This window comes from Aedes aegypti, chromosome 1, assembly GCF_002204515.2.
Source record: "Aedes aegypti strain LVP_AGWG chromosome 1, AaegL5.0 Primary Assembly, whole genome shotgun sequence".
Classification (NCBI taxonomy): Eukaryota; Metazoa; Arthropoda; class Insecta; order Diptera; family Culicidae; genus Aedes; species Aedes aegypti.
In genome coordinates this window covers 235,621,953-235,636,460 of record NC_035107.1, presented here as the reverse complement: position 1 = coordinate 235,636,460, position 14,508 = coordinate 235,621,953, and the positions used below count along the sequence as shown (strand labels likewise).

Sequence of the window (14,508 nt, the reverse complement as noted above, 5' to 3'; positions counted from 1 at the left end):
CTGGAATGCTCTTTCGATCAAAAACAGTGGGTCGTGAATTCGACCAAATAGGATTCGATCGAGTGAGTTGTTGAGTCTGGTAAAATCCTTTGAGAAATTTTTGAACGAAGCCCTAGAAGAATTCCTGAAAAAAAACCATTGAGGAACTCTGAACAAGACCGTTCTCTGGAGGAACCATTGAAGAAATTTTCTGGAGAAAATGAGTAGTGTTTACTAAGGGAATCACCGGCGGGATTACTGGTGAAACTCTGGGAGAAATTCCGGCGGTAATTCTCGGAGGAGTCTCCGGAGGTATTCCTGGAGGGATTTCAGGAAAATATCTGAATTTCTTTCTTGGTGAAATCTTTGAAGAAATCCTCGAAAGAAAAACTGAAAGTTCTCGAAAATATATCTTACTTCTTGTCAAAATGATCTTAGAGAATTTCTGTGAGCAATACATTTGGCAGCTTATGGAGCCAGAACTCCTGAGGGAATCCTTGGAAAAATCCAGAGATCTCGGATAAACCCCTGGAAGAGTCTCTGTAGGATTCCTTAAAAAAAAATTCTGGAAAATGTCAAGGTGACATCTAAGGAGAAATCACTGTAACTCCAACAGTTCGAAAAAAAAATCTCCTAAATATTTAGCTGCGAAATTTCCCTAGAGCAATTCCTTGAAACATTCCTGAAGGATTGAAAGAAATTCTGTGGAGGAATCCTCGAAAAAATGCTGGGACCCTGGGGAGTCCCTTTGGGAAATCTTGAAAGAATCCCTGGAGAATTCTTGGTAAAGTTTTAGTTGTACCCTTTTCGAAATATCTAAAATATTTAATGGTGAAATTTTTGAAAAATTTTTCTGAAGGATTCAAGGCATTCTCTGGACGAGTTTTCGAAAAAAAAATCTTAGAATCACATTTCAACGTTCTCAAAGAAATTCGTTGCGAACTCCCTGAAGGCGCTTCTGGAGTAATTCTTGAGCAAATCCTAGGATAAATTCCTGAAAAAAATTCCTGGAGGAATCTGTAGAAAATTTTCAGAAAGAATTTCTGGAGGAATCCCATTGAGAATTCTCGGAGGAATCCTTGAAGAAATTTCTTGAAATTGAATTCAGATATTTGTCCAGGTGAAATCTTAGGAAGGAATTACTATAATGCCTGAATTATTTCGAGAAATCCGTTTAGTAGTAAGGAAAAAGTACTGTAATCCCTGAGGAGATTTTCAAAAATATCTCTGAAATATTACCTGAGGAAATGCTACTAGATAAATTCGTTTGGAAATCTCTGAAGGAGCTCTTGGTGGAATTCCTGAGAGGGAATGCTTGGACAAATTCCTAGAAGAATCCTTTTGAGAAATTCTTTAAAGCAATTGCAAAACAGAGAAATAGCAGATAGGATTCTTGGGGGAATTCTTGGAGAAATTTTATGGAGAAGTCTCTGGAAGAACCCGTTGAGACATTCCGGAGAGGAATTCCGGAAGGGTTATATCCAAATTATTTCTTGGTGAATTCTTGAAGGAATTATTAGAATACCCGGAGAATTTCTCGAAAATATATTTCCTTTATTGGCAAAATGTTCTTAGAAAAAAATCTTCTAGATACATTTGAAGTGGATTTTGGAGAAATTTTCGAGGGAATCACTGGAAAAAATACAGGACTAATCCCTGGAAGTTTATTTTCCAAAATCCCTGGACAAATTGAAGAAGTAAGCCTTGGAAGAATCCCTGGTGAAATTCTTGAGGAATTCCAGGGGGTATTCTCGAAAAAAACCCTTGGAGAATTTTCGGGAAAATATCTTAATTATATCGATGTAAAATCTATGAAATCCCTGTAAGAATTTTCGAAAAAATCTTTGAATCATTGAACGGTGAACTTTGCCCAAAGCAATTCCATGAAAAATCGCTGAAAAAATTTCTAGACGAATTGCTGAAGGAATTTTGTGGATGAATCCTTCGAGAAATTGCAGGACCCTTTTTGTAATTTCTTGGAAAAATCTCTGGAGAAATCGGTGGAAGAGTTCGGGAAGCAGTCTCTAGATGAATCCTTGGGATATTTCTGGAAAGTATTCGAATTATGCCAAGGTCAAATCTTTGAAAGAATTACTCAAATCCTTGCAGGAGTTTTTAAAAGAATCTCCGAATTATTTGGCGGCGATTTTTTTCTAGAGAAATTCTTTGGAAAATTCCTGAAGGATTTCCTAGAGAAGTTCCTGGATAAATTGCAGAAGGAATTCCTAAAAAAATCCTTGATAGAACCCTAATGGAATCCTTCGTAGAACTCTGAACGAATCTCTTTGTAAATCTTCGGAAGATTTTGTTGTTGAATCTGTGGAGAAATTTCTGGGGAAAACTCTGCATGTATCCTTAAATAAATTTGTGGAAAATATCTGAAAGCTTTGAAGAAATCCTTCAAGCAACATTGGAGTAAATTTTCAAAAATATTCCAGAATTATTTCGATAAATCCTTTTAGGAGTAAGTAGAATGTTCTGTAATCCCTGTAGAAGTTTTCATTACCTGAATCATTACCTGAGGGAATGCTACTAGAGAAATTCGTTTAGAAATCTCTTGAAGGAATTTCTGAGAAATTTCTGGAAAATATCTAAAAAATGTCGAGATGAGAGCTTTGAATAAAAAAATACTGGAATCATACAAGGAGTTCAGGAGTACCTGAAGGCTTTTCTTAAAAAATACTGTGGAGATATCCTTCGAGACTCCTGCATGAGGAATCCCTGGAGCAAGCCTTGATGAATCCCTATAGAAATCTCGTTGGGAATTTTCGTAAGAATTCCCGAATGAATGGATGGAGTATTCTCTGGAAGAATTCTGCAAGGGACCTCTGGGAAACCTCTGGGGAGAAATTCCTGAGGGAATCGATGGACAAATACCTTCAAAAATCACAGCAGGATTCTCTTGAGGAATCCCTAGTAGAGTTATTTGTGAATTCTTGGTAGAATCCCTGGTGTAACTCTGGAGGAATTCCAGGTGGAGCTCTCGGATAGGTCTCTGGAGGAGTACGTAGATAAATTTCTGGTGTCTGAACTATGTCTGGATGACATTTTTGCAGGAACTACTGAAATGCTTGGAAGTGTTTTTGAAAATAATCTCTGAATTATTTTTTGGGGAATTTGTCAACACAAATTTCTTGAGAAACCGTCGTAAACAAATCCTTGAAGGAGTTTCTGGAAAAAGTGAGGCATTCCTTGAAGAAACAGCAGGAGGAATCTCTGGTGGAATCCCTTTGAGAATTCTCTTTCTTAAGTTGGATGGACATATGTGGGCAGCGGGCCAGACAGCAAAATAATCTATATAAATAAAAATGGAATGATGGAATGTCACGAAATGGCTTACGAACGGGTCAACGGATTTAAATAATTCTTTCTTAGTTTTGTTTGTCAAGGGTTCCAACGTGTTTGTGTGTATAAAAATCCCAGGATATTCACCGGGAAAGTTGAAAAAACAAGCGCGAACGAAACTGTAATTTTATATGGGACGGTCAAAAGCGTTTTTCAACAGCCTACTTGATGGCAAGACGAAGTTTGCCGGGACCACTAGTAGTGACTAAAATTATTAAAATGGTGACCAAATCTTAACTACAAACAATGATTCAAAACATATGTTCAGAAACGAAAACAATGTTAACACTAGGAGCCCCGGAATCAAATATCAGTTGTACCTTAAAAGCAATCAGCCATGTCTCATCAGCAGTCCAACCGATTTTTGAAATTCTTTCACGTATCTCATGTCCATATTCTATAGTTCAGAACGGGCTCTTAGGGGTGTTCAAATTTCCCCTAGAGCAATTAAACCAATACAAATGTTTTTTTGCACATTGGAGCAACATGAGCATCGTATCGAATTTTATTGCTATCCGAATGACCCTAGAAAACTAGACATATAGGATATGTGAAGCAGAAAAAAAATCGAGCATCCCTAATGGGGCAGATTAGTGTAGATCGCGAATTTCCCATGCCAAAACCTCTAGTGCTCTGGATATGCATGCTAAAGGTTTGGAATATTCGACAAAGTATTTTGGAATAAGTTGTACTACACTTTGGTCCCTTTGGATTTGACCTAGATAAACTGATCTAGATCAGTTTTAACTCTTATTAGGGACGTCGAAGATAAATTCCCTCTGTCATGTTGTTTAACACTTCAGTCGTCGCGCTGTTGTATTTTGTACAACAGTGGTGGAAAAACCTCGTTTATCGTACACAGCATCAGTGTGGTGGTTCTGACGGTGGCAAACCGCGCGACGACTGAAGGGTTAATGAGATTTTTTTTACATTTTTTTTCATTTGCTTTTAGAATTGCTGTTGGACCAGAAATATAAATTTTCATCATTTCGATAACACTCGAAAATTCAATATCTGAAAAGTACTAAAGATATACTTTTTTCTTAACTGTTTGCCTATCAACCAAAATTTGAAGCACTGACATGTAGGTTTTTTTTACATAAATTTGAAAGCAGTAGTCAAGAGAACATTTTTGAGTAGAAATAGAAATTCAAGACTACACTAAAAACTTACTTTGATAAAGAAATTATAAAACATAATATTTTTTAAATGTTTGACTGTAAAAAAAATTTCAAAGCGATGACATGTAGTTTTTTCGGCATCAACTGGATTGTACGTGTCCAGTGAACATGTTTGAGCAGAGAAATAAATTTTGGATCACCATGTCATTGCTTTATATTTAGGTACATAGGCAATCAGCTAAGAAAAAAGGTATTTCTTAGTTGTTTCCAGTAATATAAATTTTGAGAGCTTCATTCCATTACCCCAAACTCCACTACCCGCCGAATGCCACTACTCTGAACGCCACTACCCCGAATAGTTCAGAATTCAGCATAGTTTTTTTTTATGGGCAATAAAATTGGACTGATCATGGTTTGTATGTATGCATCTGTAATGTAAGCTGGCAAGTAACGGTGCAGAAAATCGGACCTAAATTTTTTGTTGGTTGTTTTACATAAGGTACCGCGGGGCAAGTGGGAACGAAAAAAACGATAGTTCCAACAAATTGTTCAATAACATTTTCAAATGTCAATATTTTTCAAATCCAACAACACAATCACGTATTGGCAACATGTTTGCTGGTGTGTGCATGAAACTAATCGAATAATTTTGAAATTGTGAAAACCTTGGAAGAAAGTTTTAGAATGAGCCATTGGACGCAGTTGCCTCGCTAAACGGGGCAAGTGGGACACATTTAGTTTCATGCGTCAATCCACATCAATAAGTCAAGCATTACAATAATAGGATTGATAAGTCATAGATTTTTAATTTTAAGTACATATTTGATGTACATAAGGGATCAACCATAAAATACGTTACGTTTTAGGAAGAAACCCTTTGTTTAATAGTATGTTACCTCACATTTAATATTAACTGAAAATTCCTCAATAAATGCGTAAATATGTTCAAAATATATCATTTATTAGTTAATTAAAATGTAGCACATAAACAATCAATAATTGACGAAATTATAAATATGTTTTGTTATTATTTATATGCATGGCACAAAAACACCTTATGGGATGGAATTGTTTTCCATCACTACTTAATTTGGTAGAAATAACAAATAAAGTTCAAATAAAATATAAAAGTAATCGTTATCATGATGCATTTCAAATTTCAGCTGTGTGTTTGTTCAATTTTAAAGTCGTATTTCAAAAATAAGAAATAAATTAAATAATAAAGAATAATAACACTTTTCTTCTCCCTCTAATTGCATAAAATTACGTATTTTTTATAAAAATCATTTGTTTGAATGTTTAAGTGCTACTCTCTAGGAAAATGTATGAAACGTGTACGGAAAGTTTTGATTCTGGTTTTTGTTTTGATAGGTCCCACTTACCCCAGGTACAAATATATTTTGGGGTAAGATAGACCATCGAAAATTTCATATGAAATGAAAACAAAATACTGGTTTATCGTTAGCAGCTTGTAATAATATTTAAAAATATAGCTTACTGTTGGAAATTCGATTTAAAACACATTTATTTTTTGAGAGTCAATGCAAGACGTGAAACGTGTCACAATTTATCATGCAAGTTGAAAATGGCGCTGAACTGACAACTGTTACATGAACCACATGGTAATAAAAATAACAATATGTTTAGTACTAAATACATTCCTTGTCATTGTATCTTCAACTTTCTAGAAGAAACCCCCTATGAAAAACTTTAACTTGTTGAGCTATGACGAAACGCCCCACTTACCCCGGATTCTCACTTGCCCCGTGGTACCTTATACAGATCATTTTCAATGATCAATAGACAAAAAAGCTCTCAGTTAATATTTGTGGAAGTGCTAATATAACGTAATATAGATATAACGTAACGCCAGGAAGAAGAAGTTACATCTCCGCTGTATCAAAACTTGATACTCAGTCAAATATTTTCACGAGCACTTCTACACTTCCACAGTTATTAATTTAGTTAGCTTAGTCAATCAATCATTTAACATGAGTATGTTGAGAAGCAAGCACAAATATACTCTATGCCCTTGATCGTCGGATTTGCATCTGTCTCCTTCAGGATGATCTTACTGTGCGTTAAGGGCTATGCCTATTTGGGTTTCCTACGAATATTATCCTATCGATCGAAATTCCACATCACAATACTCCACAATAATCCATCTCAAAATATTATACTTTCGGGGTAATGGCGTTCAGGGTAATGACCCATTCGGGGTAGTGGCGTTCGGGGTAGTGTCATAGAGTCATTTTGAGTGTTATCAAAAAATTAAATTCCTGCTCAAACATGTTCGCTGCACTTAAACAAGCAAATCTATATCGAAAAAATGCCAAAAATGTCTAATTGAATAGCATCGCAGAAGGAAGTTGTGAACTAAGACGTTTATGAAAAAGAAAAAAAATATCTAGATCAGTTACAAGTCATCTAGATCAAATCCAAAGGGTTCAAAATGTAGTGCAACTTATTTCAAAATACTTTGTCGAAGATACCAAACTTCTAGCATACATATCCAAAACACTAGAGGATTGTTTGTCGGAATCAGCGACCTACCGAAATTTTCTTCGTTAGGGATGCTAGAAATATTGTTTTTCAAATACATGTATTATTCTTCTTACTATTCATAATTATTTCAATCTAATAAACATAAGGAAGTATCTTTTTCGATAAGATCAAATCAATGTTCATGCAGTTTCGGTTAACAAAAAAATGGTATTGGTCTAATTGCTCTAGGGGAAATTTGAACACCCCAAGAAGTAGTTTCTTTAATTCGTACAAAACATGCGGATATGGATATGAGATACGTGGAAGAATTTCGAAAATCGGCTGAGCCATCGCTGAGATGTACCCAATAATCCATATAGATCGCGGGGCTCCTAGTCGGGGCACACCATGTAAAACACAAAATGAAATCTCCAGTAATTTTAAATATTTCTGAACAGTCAATTGCCAATACAAATCATATCACCGAATTACAAAAGATATGAAGTATTATCAAATCCTAAAGCCTAAATAATTCGTGTTCGAAGCGAATAGAAGCAAGTCATGGGCTAGAACTTTATATTTCGGATACAAGCCATTCAAGAAGAGCTACTATAAATTCTTAATTCATAAACTCCGAATTAATAGCAGTGAAATGGTCATTGGATAATGCATCCGTAATGGATCCTAATAAGTTTTTTAACATTTGAAATTAGAATGCTCGTTTCTTGAATGCTAAGGACGATAAAAGGTTTAATTTTCTGTTGGCTAATAACATACAAATAGCAGTTCTTACTAAACTTTATTTGAAACCTGGATCCGAACTAAAAAAAATATCCAAACTTTTTTGTTTATCAAAATGATCGCCAACACTTTTTCATATATGGTATGCCCTTTTCAACATCTAATCCAATTTCTCTCGCCGTTCCCAAGATGTCTTCTAGTTTGAACAACATGGATTAAAAAGTATAGAAAAGCATAAAATTTGAATTATTGACGAAAATTTTACATATTGGTACCAATGAAAAGTTTTATCTTAAATTATGCAATAATTGTAGGTAGGAACATGACCCACTTTTGTTCGCTAATTGAGTTGGAAATGCTCGGTACCTAAGTGAGTCAGTAAGTCAGCAAACCCCCAAAACAATATCCAGCAGCAATAATCACTCTTAATAAAACAATCAACGGAATCATCGCTTCAGTCACGGTCACTCGTTTAAAACAGATCAACTGGTAATCCAATTCACTACACGGCTGCTATGCAATAACCGGCTAAAAGCGCTCCCGCACCAAGCCTGCCAGCAACCAATCACACACACAGTACAGGGTTGATGGCGAGACACTTTTGAGTGAAGCACAAAATATCAAAAAGTTTACTGAAACTGATTTGATAATTTAGAAGATTTTTATCTGTTTTTAATTGGTACAACCTTGGCATTTTCCATTTGTCAAGAAAATAATTGAAAACCTCTGTTAAATATATCAACCAAGAATGCTAAGCTACTTTCTAGAAGTTTCTAAGCGAGGATGTAAAAAATCTATCATTGCCAGAAGCTGTCATATTTGTGCATCATGAATTTCCGAAATCGTTATTTTGATTGAGAATGTGTTTGAAGTCCTGAGTAACTTGTTTTTCTATTGGATTAGTAAGTCCTAAATTAAAATTGTACGCGCTGTCAAACTGCATGGCAAGTTTTTGAGCTTTTTCGTAATTAGCTAGTAATAATTTGTTTTGTTATTTCAATGCCGGCATTGACTTCTGAGGTTTTTTTTTCAAAATTTTAGATAATTTCCAAAAAGTTTTACAGCCATGGTCCAATTGACCAAATTTATTTTCAAAATTTTTGTTGCTTAATTGTGAAAATCGTTTTTTAATTTCTTTCTGAAAATCCTGCCATATAGTTTTCATAGCAGGATCGCGTCGAAATTGCCTTCTCCTCACGTTTTTTAGACAGATCAAGAGTTTAAAATCATCGTCTATAATCTCGGGTTCAAATTTTACTGCACATTTAGGAATTGCAATGTCCCTTGCTTCAACAATGGAATTTGTTAAAGTTTCTAGAGCATTGTCAATATCAAGTTTTGTTTGTAAAGAAATGTTAACATCAAGATTAGAGTCGACATACATTTCATATATATTCCAGTCGGCTCGAAATTAATTGAAAGTGGAGCTGATAGGACTGAGAATGGGATACTTGAAATGTAACAGGGACATGATCAGAATCAAAATCAACATGAGTAAACAGTTTTCTACAAAGGTGACTAGAGCCGGGTAAAATCAAATCAATCGTAGAAGGGTTTCTAGAAGAGGAAAAACAAGTAGGGCTATCAGGGTATTAAATTGAATAATATCCTGAAGAGTACCCATTAAATAAAATTCTGCCGTTGGAATATTTGTAGTTAAAAAGTCACTTTTACGTCACTATTTATTTTAGTCATTATTATTTTACTGTCTGTCCGCTACCAACCCTGCCCACATATTTCCACCCAACTGTCTAATTGATCTTAATAAACGCAATTACCAGTCGCGCGATCGTTCATAACCGCTCTAATCTTTCCCCCTTTTTTCTCTGTTCTTTATTTTCAGACCCTCACACGCCAACCCAGATTGCGTAGCCAGACCTGAAGGGATAACTAACAGCCAAGATAATCTCATTCTGCTCGCCAGCGCCGGACCGCGCTCCCCCCTTTCGAAGCAATCATCCGCGAGCAATTAGTCTGCACTGCCTGTCTGCCTGCCTGTTTACCCCTGCTGCCCCGCCGGCACGAGGTCCAAATGCGCCCCCTGACGGAACTCTGAACTGATGCTTTCCTCGCCGGTGCGGCAATGTCAGTGAACGAAAAACGAATGCTCGACCGCGAAACGCTTCGTTCCGTTATCCAGCAATGGAACACGGTTCGGTTGGATATTTTTGCCCTCTCGGAGCCCAACGAGGTATGTGCGGCCACCGGTCACGGTGGGACGAAATGGACCCAAAGCGGGTATCTAATTCATGTAATCGTTATGTTCCATGGTAAAATATCAAGAAATCGAATGGCAATATTTTCGTTCACTGGAATCGTATAAAAGTGCACGATTTGCCCCGTTTTTCCTTAAAGGTCTATTTCTCTGCACTGAGAAAAATCTTCACTTAGAAGCTACCTGGAATTTTAAGTAGATGTTTTCCATCTAGCTCAACATTTGAAAATTATGTGTTTCGTTAGTAAAACTATTTCACTACAAAATTCAATAAAATGAAAATGAATATTCACCGTGTATTTTAAGAGTAATTTAGAAGCATATTATCCATTCTTTTTCAAATGCGATTTCAAATTTATGTATCCCACGTTTCTAAAAAATCTGATTCTACTCTGCTTCAAAGAGATTCTTAACGTTTCCACATAATGTTTTCGAGAATCATAATCAGCCGCATGAATTAGGTGCAGTTTCGGGTCCATCATTCCCCACTGTGAACTAACCAAGCGACCGAACCGCGACGACCGGTCACAGAGAAAACCCCCTGTGGGAAATTGTTTCAATCATTGCATTTTCACCCCTCTTGTGGTATGCTTTCAGAACTTGGAGTTCCACGGTGTGATGCGATTCTACTTCCAAGATGAAGGTCAGAAGGTAGCCACCAAATGTATCCGGGTGGCGTCCGATGCCACCGTGTCCGATGTGATTGGTAAGCTTGTCATTGCTGTGAAAATCCTGTGCTGAATCAGATTCATTTTTTTTTTATTATTTTTCCCCAGAAACGCTCATCGAGAAATTCCGGCCGGACATGCGAATGCTGTCCCTGCCGAACTATGCGCTGTATGTGGTGCATGCCAACGGCGAGGAGCGGAAGCTCAACCCGGACGAAAAACCGCTGCTGGTGCAGCTCAACTGGCACAACGACGACCGGGAGGGTCGCTTCCTGCTGAAAAATTGCGCCCAGAAAACCAACGTAAGAATCACACTCACCCAACCCCAACGTTTACAGTGGTCGATCTTTTTTTTTTTTTAATGAGTCGGAAGATTCCAAGAGATTAATTGTTTGAAAATATTAGTCGTGGTTACTATTATAATAACCAGGCGTTGTATAATTCAATTTCAAATCACGATCAAAGCAAGCGAAGAAAAACATCGCATCTGTAATCAGTAATAGTAGTTTACGGAACTGCAGAATGATGATTTTTGCAGCACGAGTCGTAAATTTATCCTACGAGGCTTGCCGAGTACTATAATTACGACGAGTGCTGTAAAAATCGAGTTCTGCTACTAGCTGCGTACAACATTTTTTGAAATTTCGTAGAAAACCACTTGAGGGTATCAGAATGCATTCACCATTATTTTACAATTTCTGGAAAATTGTTGTGTTATGATTCATTACACAATTCAAAACAGTTGCGTAACGAATCATTACAGCACTGGTTTCAGTTACTTAATGACTATTTCCGCACTGCATACTTCAGTGCAGGAAAGTAGGCCGTCTCATGACAAATTGGCGTGAGGAAAAACAGCCTATTACTATGAGAAATTGCAAAAAAATAATTCCTGACTCTTTTCATAAACAAAATAAAATACGGCTAAATAAATTCGACCACCACTGTACATGGCATCATCGGCAGGATCATTTCAATTTCCGCAATCTTTACAGACCCTTGACAGCATCACCGATCAGCAGCCAAGTTTCAAGCGGAAGCTGTCGAAGCGGGAGAAGAAAGAACAGAAGAAGAAGGAAAAGCTCTCCAAGATGCAATCGGCGGGGGGTGCCGATTCGGAGAATCACGTCGCCGAGAAATTGTACACCGGTAAGTAGAGGGTGTGCTGGGTGGTGGTGGGTGTGATCCGAATAAAAGAGCTTCCCGGAATTAATTAAACGCTCGCTTTTGGAAGTTCATGTTGCGTGCTTCTGTCTTCCCAGACGAGATGTAATTCTGATCCATTGAAGTAGTCTCATTGAACCGTTAATCTCACCGCAAAGACGCGTTGCGGTGAGTGGTGGGTGATTGCTGAAAATCCGTGCAGAAGAACTTGTTGAATAGGTTTGTGGATTGATTCCAGGAACAGATAATCCTTCTGAGACTGTGGCGATGTTTAATTGGTGAAATTTTCATTTTTCTTTATTGCGAGCTGATTTGAAAAGTTTTTAGATTAATCGTCAATGTGCTAAATTTATCCAATGGATGGGATTTTTTGAGGCATTTTTACAACAGTTTCTGAAGACACTCTAGTTTAAAAATTAGATTTAATTATGTTTTTATTAAGATTATTTTCAATTACCGTAACCTTACTCAACCTAAATATATAAAGCATTAATCGTGATAATAGAAAATTGCAACGATTTTTGTCTAAAATTATTAAAAAAAAATATTCGACATTCGTTCCAATATTTCAACAATGGATAATCTATGTAACTCATTAGTACTATACGACGGAGGGAGCTTCAGAATCATTTTCAAAATTGTATTTTGAATCCTCTGCAGAGCTTTCTTCCAGGTACTACAATAACTAATCCATATTGGTACAGCGTGCAACATGGCTGGCCTGTAAATTTTTTTGAAGATCAAAAGCTTGTTCTCAAGGCAAAGTTTTGGTTTTCTATTAATAAGTGAATAAAGACATTTTACATATTTGTTACATTTAATGCCCTCAATGTGATTTTCGAAAGTTAAATGTTTATCTAGCAAGAGCACTAGATACATAACTGCATCAACCAATTCTAAAAATCCTAATGGAGTCTGTATATTAATGAGGAAGAAAACTCAAGAACTTTTCAGAGCGATCCTGAAAGAGTCATCGAAGGAGTTTTAAAAGTAATTCTGGAGAATTAGCGGAATTACGGAGAGCTCAGGGTTGTTACTACTCAGTAGAACTTTGGAAAGAGTTGTATTTCCTTAAGTTTTCCTAATCTCTTAAGAAATTTCTCAGATGAACCTTTGAAATAATGGAGGGTTCATCAATTTAGGGTGTTTTTTTTTACTTAAGCAAACTTTCTAGCTGCCTGTAACAATGTCAGTGAGTGTTCTTAGAGAAATTATTAGAAAAATCACTGAAGGAATCTCTAACACTTGTAGTAGTCACGCTGTTGTATTTTGTACAACATAGGTGAGCAAATTTCGCTTTCGGACACCCCAGCATTTGGGAATGCCCAAATGTGTTTCAAATTCATCAAATTTCTCCGGGAATCCCTTCTCGAAATTTACTGCTTTTCCTTATAATTCCTAATTTTATTTTACGAGGTCTTCTTGCTTCCTTGAAGAGGTACTTGCATGCTCCAGGAATTACTGTTATAGCTTGGGGAATCGAATCATTGGAAACGTGATTTAGCAATGGTCACTAATGAACTGAATGGGTCATAGGCTAGCTCATAACATTTAAATATGGCTTCAAGATTTAAATTTTTATCACACAAGATCTATCAGAAGCTCAATACATTCCGTAAAAGCTTCGCCCAGCGATCTACGAAGTACTGGAATACGAATGATCGAAAGGTGAATGCAGCAGTTGCGTTGTAAGAGCAAGCGTTGAGAGTCAAGAATGTATACGTCAGTTCCGCGGACGACAATAAATTACTTTGAGGGCTATTACCATGGGCATAGCCAGAAGGGATCAGGAGGAGGGCCGTTGCCTCCCTCCCTGGCAAGCGGAAAAAAATTAAAATCGACTTGTATGCTATAAAGGAAAATATTTCGTTTTAATTTTCCAAAGAATGTTTTCAGCATTCACATTTCTCAGAATTTCGTACCTATCAAATAATAAATAATAAATCTAAGAATCGTTCTTAAAATCAGACTGTCAAAGATCTTTCCAGAAATCATTAAGAGAATTCGGCTTCACCTTGCCACTCCCTGGCCGATGTATACGATTCTGCCACGGACATTGAGCTTATGGGTGAATTTCTCAGAAGTTGCCTTCAGCATTCATATTTCAAAACTAAATGCGTCCTGATTAAATTCTTAAAAAATTCTTAAACTTTATCAAACAATTAGGAGTTTCGAGATCTCACCAGATATCATTTGACGAATCTATTAACAGCCTTCAATACATCTTGAATTTGAACCATCAACAATGTGCCAAGTTATCCTAAATCAAATTCTTCCAAGAATTCAGCGAAGAATATGTTAAAAAATTGAATTTAGAAATATGTAGGTCCATATATTTCTCAGGAGTGCCTCCTCAGATTTTCCTAGTTTTTTTTCTTTGGATTCCTCAAAGATTTCTTAAATAATCACTTCAAGGTTTATTCCAAAAACTGTTTCTTGGCATACTTCGAATTTCCTTTATAAGTCTTCAGCAATAACTCCAGGTTTTTGTTTGGGTTCTAACAAAAAACTTACAGGAAAGTTTATAGGAAATCCTCTGATTAATCGCCTAAGATGGATCTTAGGCCATCGAAAATTCTTCTGCACATTTTAAACAAAAATTTTCACACGTTTCCTCTCGAGCTCAGTCGGAAGAAATACCCAGCGTATTATATACTTTTAGGAATCACTTTAGTGTTTCTTTATTTAATTTCTTACTAAATTCAAGATATTCCTTTATAAACTGCTTGAGATTCAATAATTACTTCATGTACGCTTTCTAGGATTCCTCAGAAAGCTCCAATTCTTCATT

General features: G+C 36.4%; 1 protein-coding gene across 11 annotated transcripts in view; it reads left to right on the top strand.

The window, feature by feature from the left end:
- The window catches only part of LOC5564681 (afadin), a 331,635-nt gene that overhangs the window by 121,560 nt on the left and 195,567 nt on the right, over positions 1–14,508 (top strand). For all 11 annotated transcript variants that reach the window (XM_021837294.1, XM_021837293.1, XM_021837291.1 and 8 more), the window contains 4 exons: positions 9,514–9,861; positions 10,483–10,591; positions 10,662–10,855; positions 11,549–11,702. In XM_021837294.1, the coding sequence (XP_021692986.1) occupies positions 9,754–9,861; positions 10,483–10,591; positions 10,662–10,855; positions 11,549–11,702 (565 nt within the window). In that variant the 5' untranslated portion in view covers positions 9,514–9,753. The remainder of the gene's footprint in view (positions 1–9,513; positions 9,862–10,482; positions 10,592–10,661; positions 10,856–11,548; positions 11,703–14,508) is intronic.